We start from the raw sequence: 20,545 nt of genomic DNA, 5'->3' as shown, positions 1-20,545 counted from the left end.
AGTCTTGCCCTTTAGGGATCCCAACTGAATGCCTGGCATGTTTGTCCATCACTTTGAGACTGCTGAAGGCTCTCTTCAATTTTTGAATCTCTTCAGCTACTTAGGAATCATCAAATGCCTTTAGAAGAAAAAGGTGAGCTGAATTTAGCCTCACCTTTATGCAGTTCCCTTCTTCAGGGACATTGGCTCCTTAGGTTTTTAATGTCATAGTAACTTTCTGATTCCTTTAAACAGATTATAGAAATCCAGCTTTTCAGTTTTTCTTAGTGGAAGGGTTGGTGTGATGGAAGCTAATTTATAATAACTGGAACTGAAGTCTCTCAGAAACATTATTTAGGTTGGAAATTTCTAGTTTACCAAATATACAGCTCCGTGTCTAAAACCACCCATGCAGAATCTAAATTCTGGGATTGACAGACTTAGAAAACATGTGTTATGATAGAGTTATAATTGAGCATAGGAAACTGACTCTGAATCTTCTTATTTAACCAGCCATGTGGATTAGGAAGTAAAGTCTCTTTTTTCCATTCATTTGTCTTGCTGTAAGAGAAAATAGCTTGCTTCTTGTCTTCAAGGCATTGCAACCCTCTCATTAGGAAAAATCCCAATGAATTTGTCAAACTTTGTTCCATCATATTGGCCACTTTTCCCAAGGTGTAGAAAAAGGGAGTGGGGAGAGGAAGAGTCATTTCACGTATGGTGAGTGAGAGAACACTTTTCTTCCTACCTTAACAGTTAATATTGTTAGCATATAGTAAATGAATAAATTCATACTCAGAGAGCATAATTTACTAAGATGCTGTTTGATCCAGGCAATCCCTCTTACTTTGGAGTTCCTTGAATCTTAAGTTTTCATAGCATATAATTATTTTCCAATACCATATCTTAGACACTGCTCAGGAGTCAACCTCAGTGAGATTAAAATGTAGGGTGATCATATAACTTTTTTCCTTAGCCCAAAACACTTTTGAGAATGAAAGAAGGTAATATTAATAATTACACCAGGACAGTGGTGTGAACTGAGTCTGTCATATGTATCACTAAACTGATAATTATGGTGACCCTATTTTACCACTAATATAGATACCTTTGCACTGGAAGGACATGGTACTAGGGTGACCTAGAATGATTTTGAGATTACCAGATGAGTTTGTTTGGGAAACAATAAGAGCTGGCAATTTTCAAAGAGAATGGAAAGGAGAAAATCAGCAGGAAAAAGAGAAAATAAGCTAAGAAGAAGAAAATAAGAGAGAAAAGAACACCAATAAGGAAGCTGGGAATAAGCTCTTTAAGGAAAGTAGGTGGTTGTTAGTCTGTTGACATGAGGCATTAGGCAGGGTGAATTGAGAATAAGCACAGATTAGAAGATTAAAATCATTCTTCTGGAGAGGAAAAGAGAATGTATGGAATGGGGGTAGGTGTAAGCTTTGGAAAAATAATGAGAAAGTGTACTCAAATTTAAATGGTTTTTAAAACAACACTTGTAGTAAGGGCATTGAACAGCCTATAGGCTGTTCTAATAAATCAGACTCAAATGACAAATTGTGAGTACTCCTGGTTATAAATGACACTTGATTACACTTATTTTAACATGTGCTAATAATGGCAAAGAAAAAGAGGTAGGGTTTAGGTACTTGCCTAGTGACTGAGGAATAATATGATAGCCTGGACCTACTTACCAGGTAATGCTGCAGGTCTGAGGATGATGGCAAGAAGGCTAGGATGCCATAATGGTATCCCAGTCAATCAAGATTGATTACGGTTACATTGTGACAGGTCCCATATAGAAAACGTAAAATTGTAACACAAACTGTTTTCATAGGAAAGGGCAGGAGAATCTAAGACCTGAGTGGAATATGGAAGATTGATTTTTTTCAATTAGCCATGTGTGATGCATATCGCTTGTGTATGAGTAACTTTCCCGTCATCACATGGATGGTCATCCCAAGTAAGCTACCTCTGTTATAATCAGTCTACTTGTTCTGCTTTATCGCTTCATAATTTCTAGTTTCTTGGTATGCTAGTACTCTGATCACTGGGTTGTTAGAAAGCTGCTCAGAAAGTAAGGAAGGTTAAGAAATTCTAAGAGTAAATATTTACGGCAGAGGGCAAGCCGTATACTTCTGAGTAATTGTAGCAAGACCTTACTTTGGAAGAAAGAATACAGGCTAATATAAAAGGAACCTGAAATGTACATCCATGGATTCACAGAGTTGGTGATGTTACCTGGTAAAGACAAAAAAGTGTCCCCAAATCGCTGAGCTAGCCCAAGTATCTTTTTACCAATTGTACCTCCACATGGCAGCCCTTTGAAATCCATTTATTTGGAATCAAGTTTGGCTAAAGGAATTTTTTGCCACTGTGTGTGTTCTCATAGTTGGCCCTTCATAAAATCCAGGCTGGGTATCCCTTGGAGAATCAACTAATGATTCATAAGAAAAGAATGTCAAACTTTATCATTGGAATTCAATCCAGATGAATTTATTGGGTGATCTTCAACCTGATTTGAAAGCCTTAAAGTCTGTTCTTATTTTCATTATCTTTCATTGCCTTTTATCTTTTACAACCAATAAAAGAATGGTTATTCTTCACCATTCTGTGTAATGTTGACAGGTTTTTTTTGTTAGTACTTTATTATTGTTCACATTTTATTGTGTAAGCCCAGAAATGGTTTTTATACTCAGTCATTAGTTCTTCCTTTATCAAATATTATTGAGGTACTTGAAAAAGAGAACCCGTATGAATCACTATTTGATGAGCCCACCTTTATGCGAGGGATCTTTAAACCTTGATCCAGAGAAGAGCCTTCCTTGAACTCTGTTGCCGGGTGTGATTGCTATGTTTTGTGACCTCCGTTGAACAATATACCTTTCGTATTGCTTCATTTTTCTTCTTTCACTAGAGCTATTTCTATAGTTGCTTCTCTTTATTGTACTATAAACTTCAGGAGAGTAGGGTCTGAATGTTCTCTGCAGTGCCCACTCTCAGGCCTTGAACACTGGAGGCACCCATTAAATTTGAAGAGAATTAAATGGAGCTGAGAGTAGGATTAAATGGGAGATGAGAAAATTTCTGTCTCAAACAGCATTTTAAAATCTGTTTTCATATCAAAATGTGCCTTATTTATCTCCTAGTGGGAGATAAAGCATTCCTAGGCATATAGGCATATTCAAAACTCTAAGAGAGTGTATAGTATAGAAACTTATTTAATTCTATTTAACATGGTATTCCTCAAATTTATTTGACAAATAAACTGTTCTGAAGGGTCTGGACTTCAGTAGACAGAAATCACCTCAAATTAATATAAGCCCTAAATGGAATTTTCTGGCTTATATAACTAGTAAGAATTCTTGATGAGTTCACAGAATGGAGAAGCTGCAGGACCTCAGGGCCTGGGCTGGGGACTCAGCAGTCTCTCTTTTCATCCATTTTTCTCTCCTGATTTTGTGTGTTTCATTTTGGGTGATGACTTCATTCTCTCCTAGTGTGGACAGTACTGTGACAGGCCCTTTCAACAAAGAGGGGAACAACCTCAGGTGAAAGGGAAATATTGGTTTTTACACATTTGAGTATTAATTTTCCAAAATGTTTTGGTCCCTGCGTGAATGGTAACACTGTTACCAATCACTGTTTACTAAGATAGGCCATATCTAGGCCTTTTGTCCACTTAGATGGCCTGGCTAGTGGTGGAATGCCCAGAACCTACTACTTCAAAAGAAGCATTAGAAAAGCTTATTGTGAAGAGCAGAAATAATAACCATCATTCATTCAACAAATATTTATTCAGCTTTTCTCCTAGGCATTAGGGATACAACACTGAACAAAAGAAATGTATATTCCTACTTTTAGGGAGCTTACATTCTAGTGGGTAGTCTAGTGGGGAGATAATAAAGAAGATAAGTAAAACATGCAACATTCTTGACTATAATAAATACAAAGAACTAAAAAATGAGGCAGGAAGGAGGAGTTAAGAAGAATCTGTGGGGAGAGGGAGGTTGAAATTTTAACTAATGTGGCCAGGGAAATTCTTACTGATGAGAAAGTGACTTAAGTAAAGATCTGAAGGAAATGAGGGAGGAAGCCCTGCAGACATTCCATTCAGAGGCAACAGCAGGTGTAAAGGCCCTGAGGTAAGAGTGTGCCTGGCGAGTTTTAGGGAGGACTTGGAGGCTAGAGTGGGGGGTCAGGAGAAGACTGGGAAAAGACAGTAGGAAAGGAAGTCAGGGAACTGATGGGGAGCCAGATGATGCTGGGGTTGCAGCTTGTCATAAAGATATTGTCTTGCCTCTCAGTGAAATGGGGCCAACAGAGGGTTTTATCTGACTCCTGATTTGATTGCTCTGGCTGCTTTGGAGAACAGATTGGGGGGCAAGGGCAGAAGCAGATAATCCAGCCGGGAGACCAATGCCATAACCCAGGAGAGAGATGCTCGTAATGTGGACCAGGGTGGTGGCAGTGAAGATGGTAAGAAATGGTTGGATTCTGGATATAAGTTGAATATAAGTCCAACAGGATTTGCTGATAAGATGGACATGGGGTGTGAGAGGAGGAGGTGTTGGGATGAGAGCAAGGTTTGGGCCTGGAAGACTCCAGGAAGAGCTAGTTTGAGGAGACTCTTAGGGGGCTCAGTTTTGGATTTGTGAACTTTGCAATGCTTATTAGACATCCAAGTAGAGATGTTATAGGACTGGAGTTCAGGGAAGAGGTCCTGGCTGAAGATATAAATTCATGAGTCGGCAGTATGTAGATGGTATTTAAAGGCATGGTTCTTGATTGAGATCACCCAGGGAGTGTGTGTAGAAAGAAAAGAGCCATCAAAGGACTAAGTTCTGGGGCGCCTCAGGCGCCACACATTTCTATTTTAGAATAGCTATTAGTTTGTCCGGGAACACTAGTATTCCACAAACAGTTTGAGGTATGCTGATCTAAAGGAACATATCTTTATAACTACTTCTCTTCAGAGCACATAGAATACAGTTCCTTTAGCTGTAAAAATATACTTCTAATTTTCCAAGATGGTACAGTCATCTCAGTAAAGGTACCATAGTCCTAGTAAAGCATTTTGTGGAAGAAAATAGTTGACTGTGGAATATTCTCTGTGTGTTGTGGATCAGGTAGTTGCTCAGTGATAGCAGATCCAGACATAGTTAGTATGGTCTAGAATGAGCCTCTAAAACCTCTCTAACTTTCCTGGGCATTTGATGGTCTTGTGGTCTGATTTTTAGTGCTACAGAGTTCATTCCTGCCATTCAAAATATTTATTACAGCTGAATTATGTGCAAAGTAAGTGTTTAGTACCACGGGGAATAAACTGTCCTAACCCTCAGGAAGCTCAGGAGAAAGACTTCACCTTCGGCAAATGTGTGATTCAGAAATGAGTGCTTCTGGAATTCCCAAGGAGGAGCGCTGAGGTAGTAGAAAGGCTTGTTCTGAGTTCTGAAGGTTTAGAAAAGGTAGAAATGAGGAAAGGACAGTTTTTGATCCTAAGTATGGGAGTCTAAGTACATAAAACAGAAGGAGATTATGATCAGATTGCTTGCCTAACTAGAGCAAAGAGTGCTGGAGAGAATTGGATTATTATAGAGCTTCTTGCACTGTTTTGGTAATGGGAGCTTTCTCTGGAAAGGGGTGGAAGAAGATTACTCTTGCAGTGATAGTTTGTTATGCGTTTGGGTCACTTCACTGTACCCCACACTCTACTCTGTGTTACAAAGAACAATTCATTACTGTAAGTTTCTTAGGCCATAATAACAGTTTTGGCAATTTGATGTTTTTAGACCATTCCTGTGGCTGCCCTTTTCATATCTGTAGAACATAAACAGATTTTTTTGAAATATTAGTATTTTTTGAAGGATTAATGGTGTAAACTTTGGAAAAGTCTTTTACTGCTAGAAGTAGTCATGTTTCTGACATCTAAAAATATATATCTTGCCTTTGCTTTTTTTTCTTTTTTTTCTTTTTGGTTTCCACTAAATTATTAACCCCAACTTCCTTTTTTTTTTTTTTTTGACTCACAGCTTTCTTCTTCTTTTTTTTTTATTAGTCTCTGCTTTACAACAAAGTGAATCAGTCATACATATACATCTGTTCCCACATCCCCTCCCTCCTGCGTCTCCCTCCCTCCCACCCTCCCCATCCCACCCCTCCAGGCGGCCACAAAGCACCGAGCCGATCCCCCCGCGCCACGCGGCCACCCCCCACCAACCATCCACCCCACGCCCGGCAGTGTATACACGTCCATGCCTCTCCCCCGCCCCGTCACAGCCCCCCCCCATATCCCCAAGCCCACCCCCAGTAGGTCTGTGTCTCTATTCCTGTTTTACCCCTAAGTTCTTCATGACATTTTTTTTTTCTTAAATTCCATATATATGTGTTAGCATACGGTATTTGTCTTTCTCTTTCTGACTTACTTCACTCTGTGTGACAGACTCTAGGTCTATCCACCTCATTACAAATAGCGCAGTTTCGTTTCTTTTTATGGCTGAGTAATATTCCATTGTATATATGTGCCACATCTTCTTTATCCATTCATCCGATGATGGACACTTGGGTTGTTTCCATCTCCGGGCTATTGTGAATAGAGCTGCAATGAACATTTTGGTACATGACTCTTTTTGAATTATGGTTTTCTCAGGGTAAATGCCTAGTAGTGGGATTGCTGGGTCATATGGTAGTTCTATTCGTAGTTTTTTAAGGAACCTCCATACTGTTCTCCATAGTGGCTGTACCAATTCACATTCCCACCAGCAGTGCAAGAGTGTTCCCTTTTCTCCACACCCTCTCCAGCATTTATTGTTTCTAGACTTCTTGATGATGGCCATTCTGACTGGTGTGACATGATATCTCATTGTAGTTTTGATTTGCATTTCTCTAATGATTAATGATGTTGAGCATTCTTTCATGTGTTTGCTGGCAGTCTGTATATCTTCTTTGGAGAAATGCCTATTTAAGTCTTCTGCCCATTTTTGGATTGGGTTGTTTGTTTTTTTGCTATTGAGCTGCATGAGCTGCTTATAAATTGTGGAGATTAATCCTTTGTCAGTTGCTTCATTTGCAAATATTTTCTCCCATTCTGAGCGTTGTCTTTTGGTCTTGTTTATGGTTTCCTTTGCTGTGCAAAAGCTTTTCAGTTTCATTAGGTCCCATTTGTTTATCTTTGTTTTTATTTCCATTTCTCTAGGAGGTGGGTCCAAAAGGATCTTGCTGTGATTTATGTCATAGAGTGTTCTGCCTATGTTTTCCTCTAAGAGTTTGATAGTTTCTGGCCTTACATTTAGGTCTTTAATCCATTTTGAGCTTATTTTTGTGTATGGTGTTAGGGAGTGAGCTAATCTCATACTTTTACATGTCCCTGTCCAGTTTTCCCAGCACCACTTACTGAAGAGGCTGTCCTTTCTCCACTGTACATTCCTGCCTCCTTTATCAAAGATAAGTTGACCATATGTGCGTGGGTTTATCTCTGGGCTTTCTATCCTGTTCCATTGATCTATCTTTCTGTTTTTGTGCCAGTACCACACTGTCTTGATTACTGTAGCTTTGTAGTATAGTCTGAAGTCAGGGAGCCTGATTCCTCCAGCTCTATTTTTCGTTCTCAAGATTGCTTTGGCTATTCGGGGTCTTTTGTTTTTCCAAACAAATTTTGAAAATTTTTGTTCTAGTTCTGTGAAAAATGCCAGTGGTAGTTTGATAGGGATTGCATTGAATCTGTAGATTGCTTTGGGTAGTAGAGTCATTTTCACAATATTGATTCTTCCAATCCAGGAGCATGGTATATCTCTCCATCTATTTGTATCATCTTTAATTTCTTTCATCAGTGTCTTATAATTTTCTGCATACAGGTCTTTTGTCTCCTTAGGTACGTTTATTCCTAGATATTTTATTCTTTTTGTTGCAGTGGTAAATGGGAGTGTCTTCTTGATTTCACTTTCAGATTTTTCATCATTAGTGTACAGGAATGCCAGAGATTTCTGTGCATTAATTTTGTATCCTGCTACTTTACCAAATTCATTGATTAGCTCTAGTAGTTTTCTGGTAGCATCTTTAGGATTCTCTATGTATAGTATCATGTCATCTGCAAACAGTGACAGCTTTACTTCTTCTTTTCCAATTTGGATTCCTTTTATTTCCTTTTCTTCTCTGGTTGCTGTGGCTAAAGCTTCCAAAACTAGGTTGAATAAGAGTGGTGAGAGTGGGCAGCCTTGTCTGGTTCCTGATCTTAGTGGAAATGGTTTCAGTTTTTCACCATTGAGGACGATGTTGGCTGTGGGTTTGTCATATATGGCCTTTATTATGTTGAGGAAAGTTCCCTCTATGCCTACTTTCTGCAGGGTTTTTATCATAAATGGGTGTTGAATTTTGTCGAAAGCTTTCTCTGCATCTATTGAGATGATCATATGGTTTTTCTTCTTCAGTTTGTTAATATGGTGTATCACATTGATTGATTTGCGTATATTGAAGGATCCTTGCATTCCTGGTATAAACCCCACTTGATCATGGTGTATGATCCTTTTAATGTGCTGTTGGATTCTGTTTGCTAGTATTTTGTTGAGGATTTTTGCATCTATGTTCATCAGTGATATTGGCCTGTAGTTTTCTTTCTTTGTGACATCCTTGCCTGGTTTTGGTATCAAGGTGATGGTGGCCTCGTAAAATGCGCTTGGGAGTGCTCCTCCCTCTGCTATATTTTGGAAGAGTTTGAGAAGGATAGGTGTTAGCTCTTCTCTAAATGTTTGATAGAATTCGCCTGTGAAGACATCTGGTCCTGGGCTTTTGTTTGCTGGAAGATTTTTAATCACAGTTTCAATTTCAGTCCTTGTGACTGGTCTATTCATATTTTCTATTTCTTCCCGATTCAGTGTTGGCAGGTTGTGCATTTCTAAGAATTTGTCCATTTCTTCCAGGTTGTCCATTTTATTGGCATAGATTTCTTGTAGTAATCTCTCATGATCTTTTGTATTTCTGCAGTGTCAGTTGTTACTTCTCCTTTTTCATTTCTAATTCTATTGATTTGAGTCTTCTCCCTTTTTTTCTTGATGAGTCTGGCTAAGGGTTTATCAATTTTGTTTATCTTCTCAAAGAACCAGCTTTTAATTTTATTGATCTTTGCTATTGTTTCCTTCATTTCTTTTTCATTTATTTCTGATCTGATCTTTATGATTTCTTTCCTTCTGCTAACTTTGGGGTTTTTTTGTTCTTCTTTCTCTAATTGCTTTAGGTGCAGGGTCAGGTTGTTTACTCGAGATGTTTCCTGTTTCTTAAGGTGGGATTGTATTGCTATAAACTTCCCCCTTAGAACTGCTTTTGCTGCGTCCCATAGGTTTTGCGTCATCGTGTCTCCATTGTCATTTGTTTCTAGGTATTTTTTTATTTCCTCTTTCATTTCTTCAGTGATCACTTCGTTATTGAGTAGTGTATTGTTTAGCCTCCATGTGTTTGTATTTTTTACAGATCTTTTCCTGTAATTGATGTCTAGTCTCATAGCATTGTGGTCAGAAAAGATACTTGATACAATTTCAATTTTCTTAAATTTACCAAGGCTTGATTTGTGACCCAAGATATGATCTATCCTGGAGAATGTTCCATGAGCAGTTGAGAAAAATGTGTATTCTGTTGTTTTTGGATGGAATGTCCTATAAATATCAATTAAGTCCATCTTGTTTAATGTATCATTTAAAGATTGTGTTTCCTTATTTATTTTCATTTTGGATGATCTGTCCATTGGTGAAAGTGGGGTGTTAAAGTCCCCTACTATGAGTGTGTTACTGTCGATTTCCCCTTTTATGGCTGTTAGTATTTGCCTTATGTATTGAGGTGCTCCTATGTTGGGTGCATAAATATTTACAATTGTTATATCTTCTTCTTGGATCGATCCCTTGATCATTATGTAGTGTCCTTCTTTGTCTCTTCTAATAGTCTTTATTTTAAAGTCTATTTTGTCTGATATAAGAATTGCTACTCCAGCTTTCTTTTGATTTCCATTTGCATGGAATATCTTTTTCCATTCCCTTACTTTCAATCTGTATGTGTCTCTAGGTCTGAAGTGGGTCTCTTGTAGACAGCATATATATGGGTCTTGTTTTTGTATCCATTCAGCCACTCTGTGTCTTTTGGTGGGAGCATTTAGTCCATTTACATTTAAGGTAATTATTGATATGTATGTTCCTATTTCCATTTCCTTAATTGTTTTGGGTTCGTTATTGTAGGTCTTTTCCTTCTGTTGTGTGTCTTGCCTAGAGAAGTTCCTTTAGCATTTGTTGTAAAGCTGGTTTGGTGGTGCTGAACTCTCTCAGCTTTTGCTTGTCTGTAAAGGTTTTAATTTCTCCATCACATCTGAATGAGATCCTTGCTGGGTAGAGTAATCTTGGTTGCAGGTTTTTCTCCTTCATCACTTTAATTATGTCCTGCCACTCCTTCTGGCTTGTAGAGTTTCTGCTGAGAGATCAGCTGTTAACCTGATGGGGATTCCCTTGTGTGTTATTTGTTGTTTTTGCCTTGCTGCTTTTAATATGATTTCTTTGTGTTTAATTTTTGACAGTTTGATTAATATGTGTCTTGGCGTATTTCTCTTTGGATTTATTCTGTATGGGACTCTCTGTGCCTCCTGGACTTGATTAACTATTTTCTTTCCTATATTAGGGAAGTTTTCAACTATAATCTCTTCAAATATTTTCTCAGTCCCTTTCTTTTTCTCTTCTTCTTCTGGAACCCCTATAATTCGAATGTTGGTGCGTTTAATGTTGTCCCAGAGGTCTCTGAGACTGTCCTCTGTTCTTTTCATTCTTTTTTTAAATTTTGCTCTGCATCAGTTATTTCCACTATTTTATCTTCCACCTCACTTATCCGTTCTTCTGCCTCAGTTATTCTGCTATTGATCCCATCTAGAGTATTTTTCATTTCATTTATTGAGTTTTTCATCGATGCTTGATGCATCTTTAGTTCTTCTAGGTCCTTGTTAACTGTTTCTTGCATTTTGTCTATTCTATTTCCAAGATTTTGGATCATGGAAATAGAATCTTGGATCATCTTTACTATCATTATTCTGAATTCTTTTTCAGGTAGACTGCCTATTGCCTCTTCATTTGTTAGGTCTGGTAGGTTTTTATCTTGCTCCTTCACCTGCTGTGTGTTTTTCTGTCTTCTCATTTTGCTTATCTCCCTGTGTTTGGGGTCTCCTTTTTGCAGGCTGCAGATTCGTAGTTCCCATTGTTTTTGTTGTCTGTCCCCAGTGGCTAAGGTTGTTTCAGTAGGTTGTGTAGGCTTCCTGGTGGGGGGGACTAGTGCCTGTGTTCTGGTGGTTGAGGCTCGATCTTGTCTTTCTGGTGGACAGGTCCACGTCTGGTGGTGTGTTTTGGGGTGCCTGTGGCCTTATTATGTTTTTAGGCAGCCTCTCTGCTAATGGGTGGGGTTGTGTTCCTGTCTTGCTAGTTGCTTGGCATAGGGTGACCAGCACTGTAGCTTGCTGGTCGTTGACTGGAGCTGGGTGCTGGTGTTGAGATGGAGATCTCTGGGAGATTTTCACCGCTTGATATTATGTGGAGCTGGGAGGTCTCTTGTGGACCCGTGTCCTGAAGTTGGCTCTCCCACTTCAGAGGCACAGCACTGACTCCTGGCTGGAGCACCAAGAGCCTTTTATCTACCTGGCTCAGAATAAAAGGGAGAAAAAGTAGAAAGAAAGAATTAGTAGAAGAAAGAAAGAGAGAGAGAAAGAAAGGAAGAAGGAAAGAAAGGAAGGAAGGAAGGAAGGAAGGAAGAAAGAGGAGGGAGTGAGGGAGGAAGGACGTAAAGAAAGAAAGGAGGGAGGGAGGGAGGAAGGAAAGAAAGAAAGACAGACAGGAGGGAGGGAGGGAGGAATGAAAGAAAGAAAGAAAGAAAGGCAGAGGGAGGGAGGGAGGAAGGGAAGGTAGGAAAAAAAGAAAGAAGATAAAGTAAAATAGAATAAAGTATAAAATATAGTAGCGTTATTAAAAATAAAAAAGTAATTATTGAAAAAAAAAAAAACGGACAGATAGAACCCTGGGACCTATGGTGGAAGCAAAGCTATACAGAGAAAATCTCACACAGAAGCATACACATACACATTCACAAAAAGAGAACAGGGGGAAAAAATCGAAAATCTTGCTCTCAAAGTCCACCTTCTCAATTTGGGATAATTCGTTGTAAAAAGAGGAAAAAGGGGGAAAAGTCTGAAATCTTGCTCTCAAAGTCCACCTCCTTAATTTGGGATAATTCGTTGTAAAAAGAGGAAAAGGGGGAAAAATCTTAAATCTTGTCCTCAAAGTCCACCTCCTCAATTTGGGATGATTCGCTGTCCGTTCATGCACTCCACAGATGCAGGGCACATCAAGCGGACCGTGGAGCTTTAATCCGCTGCCTCCGAGGCTGCACAGAGAGATTTCCCTGTCTCTTCTCTGCTCTCACAGCTCCCGGGTCTCGGCCTTGGACCTGGCCCCGCCTCTGCGCGTAGGTCGCCGGAGGGCATCCGTTCTTCGCTCAGACAGGACGGGTTTAAAGGAGCCGCTGATTCGGGGGCTCTGGCTCACTCAGGCTGATGGGAGGGAGGGGCACGCAGTGTGGAGCAGGCCTGCGGCGGCAGAGGCCGGCGTGACGTTGCACCAGCCTGAGGCGCTCCGTGCACTTTCCCGGGGAAGCCGTCCCTGGGTCCCGGGACCCTGGCAGTGGCGGGCTGCACAGGCTCCCCAGAAGGGGGGGTGGACAGTGACCTGCGCTCGCACACAGGCCTTGTGTCGGCGGCAGCAGCAGCCCCAGTGTCCCACGCCCATCTCCGGGTTCTGCGCCTTCAGCCACGGCTCGCGCCCGTCTCTGGAGCTTCTTTAAGCAGCGCTCTTAATGCCCTCTCCTCGCGCACCAGGAAACAAAAGGGAAGAAAAAGTCTCCTGCCTCTTCGGCAGCTCCAGACTTTTTCCCCGGACTCCCTCCGGGCTAGCTGCGGCGCACCAACAACACCTTCAGGCTCTCTTCCTGCCGCCAGCCCCAGTCCTCTCCCTGCGCTCCGACTGAAAGCCGATACCCGAGCCTCAGCTCCCAGCCCCGCCCGCCCCAGCGGCAGAGCAGACAAGCCTCTCGGGCTGGTGCGTGCCTGAGGGCACCGATCCTCTGTGCAGCAATCTCTCCGCCTTGCCATCCGCACCCCTGTTGCTGTGCTCTTCTCCGCTACTCCGAAGCTTTCCCCCTCCTCCCCCCGCAGTCTCCGCCCACGAAGGGGCTTCTAGTGTGTGGAAACCTTTCCTCCTTCACGGCTCCCTCCCACTGGTGCAGGTCCCGTCCCTATCCTTTTGTCTCTGTTTATTCTTTTTTCTTTTGCCCTACCCAGGTATGTGGGGAGTTTCTTGCCTTTTGGGGGGTCTGAGGTCTTCTGTCAGCGTTCAGTAGGTGTTCTGTAGGAGTTGTTCCACGTGTAGATGAATTTCTGATGTATCTGTGGGGAGGAAGGTGATCTCCGCGTCTTACTCTTCCGCCATCTTCCTAGAACTGGTGACAGCTTTCTTCTTGTATGAAGTACCAAATGAAAGAATCTCATAAAAATGCTACTGAGGGTGATAGTTTGGGGGAATTAATTTTCATGGCACTTATTTTCCCTAATTAAGAACTGTTTAAATGGAAATTGAAAATTAAATGTTACTATAATTTTTCATTACTGGGGAAAATTGGGCCGTGTCTCCCACTTCCCATATCAGCCAATAATCCATGGCAAAAAAAGTTCACTGTTAACTTTTTGACTTGAGGGGAGAGACATTGATATTGATGATAAGTGTATCCCAGAAGTCTGTGTGTTTCATAAGGCCCTGCAAAATTCTTATCTCCATCCTTTTATGATTGTTGAGATGTTCTCCTTGAGCTTTTGGGAGATGTTTCCCACTCACTGAAGGGTGCTTGAACAATCCTACTCTAAGTGGGAGCTGAGGAGGAGGGGAAATAACAGCTACAAGATAACTTTTCAAAGTGACTGTTAAGCAACGTTTACTCTCTAAGAAAACCACTTTACCCCTTTACCTTTCTTCTCAAGCTCCCATGTACATCCCTCCTCCCCCTTACCATCAGATCACTCATATTTCACTGCAAAAATGCAAGTCCTCAGAAGCCCTCATCTTCACCCCACAAACTTCCCAGATCACCCCCATCTGTACCCTGCCTTCCCTAGCTGGGATTGATGAGCTCTCTGTGTTCCACCTGAAGTTAATCCCTCTACCTGTGGCATGGACATCATCTCATCATCTCAATAGTTCACGGTTGCTTGAGCCGCTTTTGCATTTATCCCCTATCTCCTATAGCAATAATCTGTCTCTACGAGATCATCCTCATGCACACTCCAAAGTGTTATCATATTTCCCGTTTAAAAAATCCCCTGTTTTATGCCTTCCTTCACCTACCTCCTTAATTCTTGGCTTTTCTTGGCAGCAACATTTCTCAAAATAATTCTCTCCATTCCCTGTCTCTACTTCTTCACCTCTCATTCTTAACTGGGTAGCCTGGTGTCCACTGTAACAGCTCTTGTCAGGATCACCCAGCCCTTCCACTTTGCCAAATTCATTGGTTCCTTCTTAGTTCTCATCTTATTTGAACTTCCAGCAGGCTTTGACTCAGCAGCTGATACCGTTTCCTTATTGAGCCCTTTCTTCACCCGACAGTTGATGAAGTCCTGGTTCTCTCCCTACCTCACTGGCTGCTCTTTTTCAATGTCTTCTGCTGATAGCCCCTCCCGTCCCTATAAAAGGTAGAGTAGCCTGGGGTTTAGATCTTCTCCCTCTTCTCTACACTCACATCCGAGGTTGTGTCATCCTATCCCATGGTCTTAAATATTGCTTACATGGTGGTATCTCCTGAATTGATGTCTTTCTACTCCACATTTCCACTTGGACTTTTAGTAGGTACGTTCCGTCTAAGACATCCAAAACTTCTTTCTGTGGCCTTCATTTCCTCTACCACCTGGTCCCTCCTAACCTCTGCAGCTTCATTTGCTGCCATTTTCTCTCCTTTTCTCCTGCAGCTCCCACCACACTTACCTACTTACTGTTCCCCTAGCTGCCAAGCTCTTGCCTGTCTCAGAGGCTTTGCACTTGCTGCTCTCTTTGCCTACAGTGTTCTTTGCCCAGATCTTTGCTTGGCTTGTCCCCTCACTCCAATGTCAAATGTATTTCTTCAGAGGCCTTCCCTGACCTCCCTGCCTAAAGCAGTACCCTCTTACGTGTTTTATTTATCCTTCTCAGCACTTATCACTACTTTAAATCATATTTTACTTCTCCCCTGCTGAAAATATGAGCTCAAGGAGGACATGTAATTAGTTGACGCATCCCTTATCCCTAAGGCTTAGATCAGTTCCTGGCTCATAGGAGACTCTCAACTCATTTATTGAGTGAATAAGTAAATGAATTGATATATATGTAAATATTGTTAAAACAATGTAAAGCATGTGACTATACCCTCATGTAAACCATGTGACTGTACTCTCAATATTTTTGAATTCAAAGTACAGAGAAATGTTTATTATGATAGAATGGTTAAACATAATAGAAGAATAGCTAGCCAGGGCTTGCTGTTGCGTGTAGACTCATATAAAGGAAATTCTTTTGAGTTCCCTTCTCTGGAAATAAGTTGTGTTTTCTTGTCTCTTCCCATGCAGCTGAAGAATAAGTTCATGAAAAAACTGCCACGTGATGCCGAAGCCTCCAACGTGCTTGTTGGCGAGGTCAACTTCTTAGATTCTCCTTTCATTGCCTTTGTTCGGCTGCAGCAGGCCGTCATGCTGGGTGCCCTGACTGAGGTCCCTGTGCCCACAAGGTAAGCTGCTCCCTGACCCGCTGGGGTCCACAATGTGGTGATAGGGACAGCTCCTCTCCCTCAGGCTAGAGAACCAAGAGGATGAGGGTACATCCAAAGCAAGCATATTGGAAAGGTTTAACCCGAAATAATGGTTCAGTCTGATTTTCATGCTATCAGATTACTTGGCACTTGTACAGTAGTAATAATAATAACAATTATAATAATTCATTGGTCCACAGAACAGTTTCTTATGGATTAGTCTATTTAATCCTCATAATGATTTTTTAAAGTATAAACTATAGGTATGTGGATTTTATAGATGAAGAAACTGAGTTTGAAAGTTTAAGTAACTTCTCTAAGATCATATAGATGGTGAATGATTCAAAGGTCAGAGTTGCTTTCATTTGCTCTCTGTTTTATTAGAAAATTGGTAGTGGGTACATACATACATACATATGCACATTATATATATAGACATGTCTATATGTATATTATATATATATATACACATATGTAAAAATCATTTGCCCACTTTACTGTTATGTGTTATGACTCATAAAATTTTAAAAGGAAGCATATTACTGTTACAATCGTGTACTCATTACCCTGCACAATACTTTAGAAGTCATCCTCTTTTATTTCCTTCTATAACTGAGCCCAGTAGAGGAATTTTGAAGCTTGACTTCCAAAGTGCAATGGGTCAATAGTAGTTAATGCTTCACTTAAACTTGTGCTTAAGAAGAGTTTAAAGAGAAGTTTATAATCTTCAGGTTGACATTAGAAAATTATCATATAAATAGGACCTTTTTTGGGGGTGTGTGTGCCTTTTGTGGGTCCCAGGGGACTTTTCTTTAGGTTTCCCACGTGAGCAGGAAGGGCTGTGAATGCTCAGTGACCTCAGATGATCTGAGTGTGATCAACCAACAAGACAAGGGGGTCAAGGTTTGTTCTGAGCCAACTTAGGATGCAAATTAGGAGAACATTTCCTATGGCCTCCCAATTTATAGATTACAGGCCATTCTTATCATACAGGCATTTTTACTCCATTTTTATATTTCTTAGACACTTAAAATAGGAATAATACTTGTCATATTACAATATAGGAATAATACAAGCAGTCATTGGACAAATAGCAGAGGAAAGGCGATGATCATATTCAATTAATGGGATTGTCATGATGTGTGTTTTCTGTAACTTAGCTTTTTGCTTGAAAACATTCCAGCAGAGCCTTGCAGTTCTATCTGAGCAATCACCTGGCGAACAGCTAGCTGACTCAGATCGTGGCCGAAGTCCAGCTTGTGTGTCCCTTTGGTTTTATTTTTGTCTCTTTGGACTAACTTTACTGGAGCTTGAAAGAAAAAAACGTGTGCCCAGAAGTGTTAAATTTCTCTTGCTTTTTCTTTTTTATTATTATTTTTTTCTAGAAGCTACAAATAAAAAATATTTTATAAGGCTTTTTGTTTAACAATAATACAAGTTCATTGAGTAGCAAGTCATGACTATTTTTGTGTCCCTCTAATCTTCTGTTCCTGTCTGGTTCATTTTCTTCTGTACTGGAGGGTGGTACTAGTCTAGGGGTACAATCCAGCATCATTTGAGTAGAAAAAAGGAGCCCAGGCAATTCAAGGGAATGTAATTCAGTAATGTCGTAAATCTGTTTCAGGGCAATAATCTGAATAATATATCCTAGCATGTTAACATTTTTCCAGGAAGTAGTCTTATCCATTTGCTGTCCTCCGAACCAGGGCAAGCTGTAATCACTGAGTAGGGAGTCTCATTAGCTTTTTTGTGTATGAGTAATATGGGGCCATTTACAATGGCTGCATCCTGTGAAATCCAATAAAGGAAATCCTACAAGGAGTGTGGTAGTCATTGTGAAGGATGCCTCTGCACTCAGCCATGTGCTTTAACATGCATGCCACCCTGTTGTCCTGCAGGGAGACCCAAGAAGTCTGTTTCTGTGCACAACTTGTAACAACGGTCATTTTTCCTTTTGAAGATGGAGGAATGTTAGGCTCTTTTGCTTATTATTATTATTATTATTACTATTCATCATAAACAGCATTACTACCATGCATCTTTTAGGAAATGTGGTGGTAGCTGCTCCTTTTGTGTAGAGTTCACAAGTTTCTCTATCTCCCCTGCTCTTGGCTTGATCTATTTTAGCTTTCTGCTTGCAGCTGGACTCCTACCAACTGGGTGGATGTTCTCCACGTAGGGGCCCTTCTTGCCAGCCATGTGAAAGCAAATAAACTCTGTCCTTTGATCTCTGGTGACTTGGTAGGATATGTTTATGATTTTCTTAGCATCTTGCAGATACTTTGCTTGCTATCATCTTACATCTGTCCATAGAGGCTGCCACTCAGTCATATATAGGGGCCACATGGGGATGAACATAATTCCCATTTTATAGTTGAGAGGTGGAGGCACAGGGACGATTCACTACCAGTGCAGACTTCTGACTCCGAGGCCAGGCTTTTAGGGAAAATCTAAGGAGAAATCCAGAATGGATTGGAATAAAATACTTGAGCGTTTTCCCATGAAAAATAATCAGAGTTCCTGATCAGTTTGTCCTTTTCTGACCTTGATTTTCACATCTAAGGCAAATAGTTATTCAGGGAGCTCTAGCCCTCTAAAAAATTAGAATGCTTATTACCCCTTTATATCACTGTAAGTTAATATATATTTTATGTTATAAATAACGATCTGCCTAAAAGCAGTTGTTTGTGCCTAATTGTCAAAACTATAAAAAATTGTATTAGAGGAATTGGGATGGAGGTCCTGCTAGTTCAGTTCTGTCTTGTGTAACAATCTTCCAGTTGCTCACTGTAATATGGTTGGTTACGGTGGGCTTGTGGTCCTCATGAATTTATTGTGGAAGGTACAGTTTAGCCACATTTTCCAAAGCCACTAAATATGAGTACTGGGTTATTTGATTCACTGTTGTTTTGAAAGAAGGGAGTAAAGGACTGGGACTGGTACATACTGAGTTTATTTTAGAAATAGCTGTGATATGTCAGGAAGGATGGGGGTGCACTTCCTCTCTGAAAAGATTGAGTGGTTTAGGAAGGCTGGCTCTTTTTCTGATATTATGCTCTGTTTCTGTCTGTAATTATTTTGTGAATGTGAGTATAGCCCAGTGGTTCTGGACACAGATCATCTGGTACTGATTTTTGTTGTGGAGAATGCTAGAGACATCCTCCCCAGGCACAATTAGTTGTATGGAAAAGTGAGCACATAAGAGTAGAAGGGCCCCATGAAGATTCTCGAGACAACCAGGCACTATTAAAAATTCTAACTATGACTTGTTTCTAGTTATGAGTGAATAAAAACAACTCAGCAACATAAATTATTTCCCCCAAGCCATCAACATGAGCTGTGCCCTTTCAGCCACACAAATGTGATGTTTACTCTAATTTGTTAATAAAGAAAAAAAGCTTCTGTTTAAAAATAACATCTGTCCCTTGACAAAAAACAGCTTGAGTCATGAAAGAAGTTTTCAGTACATTATAAAAGCTGAGTTTGGCAAGAGGTACTTCTATCATAAAAGTTGTAACAGCTTTTGCTTCTTTGAGGGTTAAAGAGGAGAGAACATGTTTCAGGCAGAGGGAACTTCAACTTGATGAGTTTTTCTGTGTTGTTAGTTTTCCCAGATCTCTCATCCCCATTTCAACAATGCAGTTCAAATTAGAGGCTTCTTAAGGGTCTGCTTTCCTACAGATGAAATTCTTGACCTGAGGGGATGTTTCCTGCTATTTGTAGATGTCCAGATTTCCTCTCTATATCATTTTAAGGAGATGGATTTACTGAATGGTTCCTGCCTGGAGTAATGTGAAAATTTTAACTGATATATAATATTTTATTTCTATTTGGCACTTGATGATTTCCATTAAAGTATATATATATATACAAATAAAATATATTATATAAATATATAATATATATTATAATTATAATATATTTTTATATATGATAATATATAATATATATAATATAATATATATACTTATAATAATATATGTGTGTGTGTATATATATATATATATAATTTTTTAAAAATAAAAATCACATTACCCAGGAAAGGGGAATTGTACCTTTGTATCTAGGTTAGTAAAACACTATAGCTCTCATATGCTGGGTTTATTGCTATAATAAATGTTACGGTCACCACTGGTCTATAACTGCCATTCATTCTTTGGTACTATTTAGTAAAGAGCAGAGTAAAAACTTGTAGAAAATGTATGCCCTCATCTTATAAGTATTTAAGTTAGAAGATCCATTATTCTATCAGTTCTTGGAAATCCATTGTCTAAAAATGTACTTAGTAAAGCATCCAGGTGTTATGTATTTTCTCTTACTGCACCACATCGACCTTCTTCTGCCTAAAACTATGGGCTTATTGTCCTGCCTGACAGCTAGCCCTTGGTAGACAGGTAAATAGGATTGGGACATGTGACCAGCACTGTAGATGTTTCTTAATGAGATTTATATTTTACTGTAGTGGTTAAGTATTTTTTGGGGGTGTTGCATTCAAATCAGTGATCCGCCCCTTCAGAAAAATGCATTGTACTGTCCATAAAAAAACAGTTTATAATACTGTATGTAGTGGTATATAAATTAGGTCCAGCCTCAAAAGAAGAAAAGTTCTAGTTAGAAGAACTAAAATCCAATTCTAATAATGACTTCCTTCATACTTGAACAGACTTTTGCACCTGCTGATTGCTTTTGCTATTTCTTCTACTGTGATAACACTTGAAAGCGAGTGTAC

The 20,545-nt window shown here is 40.0% G+C and overlaps 1 protein-coding gene across 4 annotated transcripts in view; it reads left to right on the top strand.

Annotated features, from left to right (window-relative positions):
* Positions 1-20,545, top strand: part of SLC4A4 (solute carrier family 4 member 4) — a gene marked incomplete at both ends in the record, with an annotated part of 298,688 nt that overhangs the window by 169,232 nt on the left and 108,911 nt on the right. For all 4 annotated transcript variants that reach the window (XM_079717224.1, XM_079717222.1, XM_079717223.1 and 1 more), the window contains one exon: positions 15,638-15,795. In XM_079717224.1, coding sequence (XP_079573350.1) covers positions 15,638-15,795 — 158 coding nt within the window. The remainder of the gene's footprint in view (positions 1-15,637; positions 15,796-20,545) is intronic.

The sequence above is a fragment of the Hyperoodon ampullatus genome (assembly GCF_949752795.1).
Source record: "Hyperoodon ampullatus genome assembly, chromosome: 1".
Taxonomy (NCBI): Eukaryota; Metazoa; Chordata; class Mammalia; order Artiodactyla; family Ziphiidae; genus Hyperoodon; species Hyperoodon ampullatus.
The sequence above is the reverse complement of the archived record's forward strand: the minus strand, read 5'-3'. Positions and strand labels throughout refer to the sequence as shown.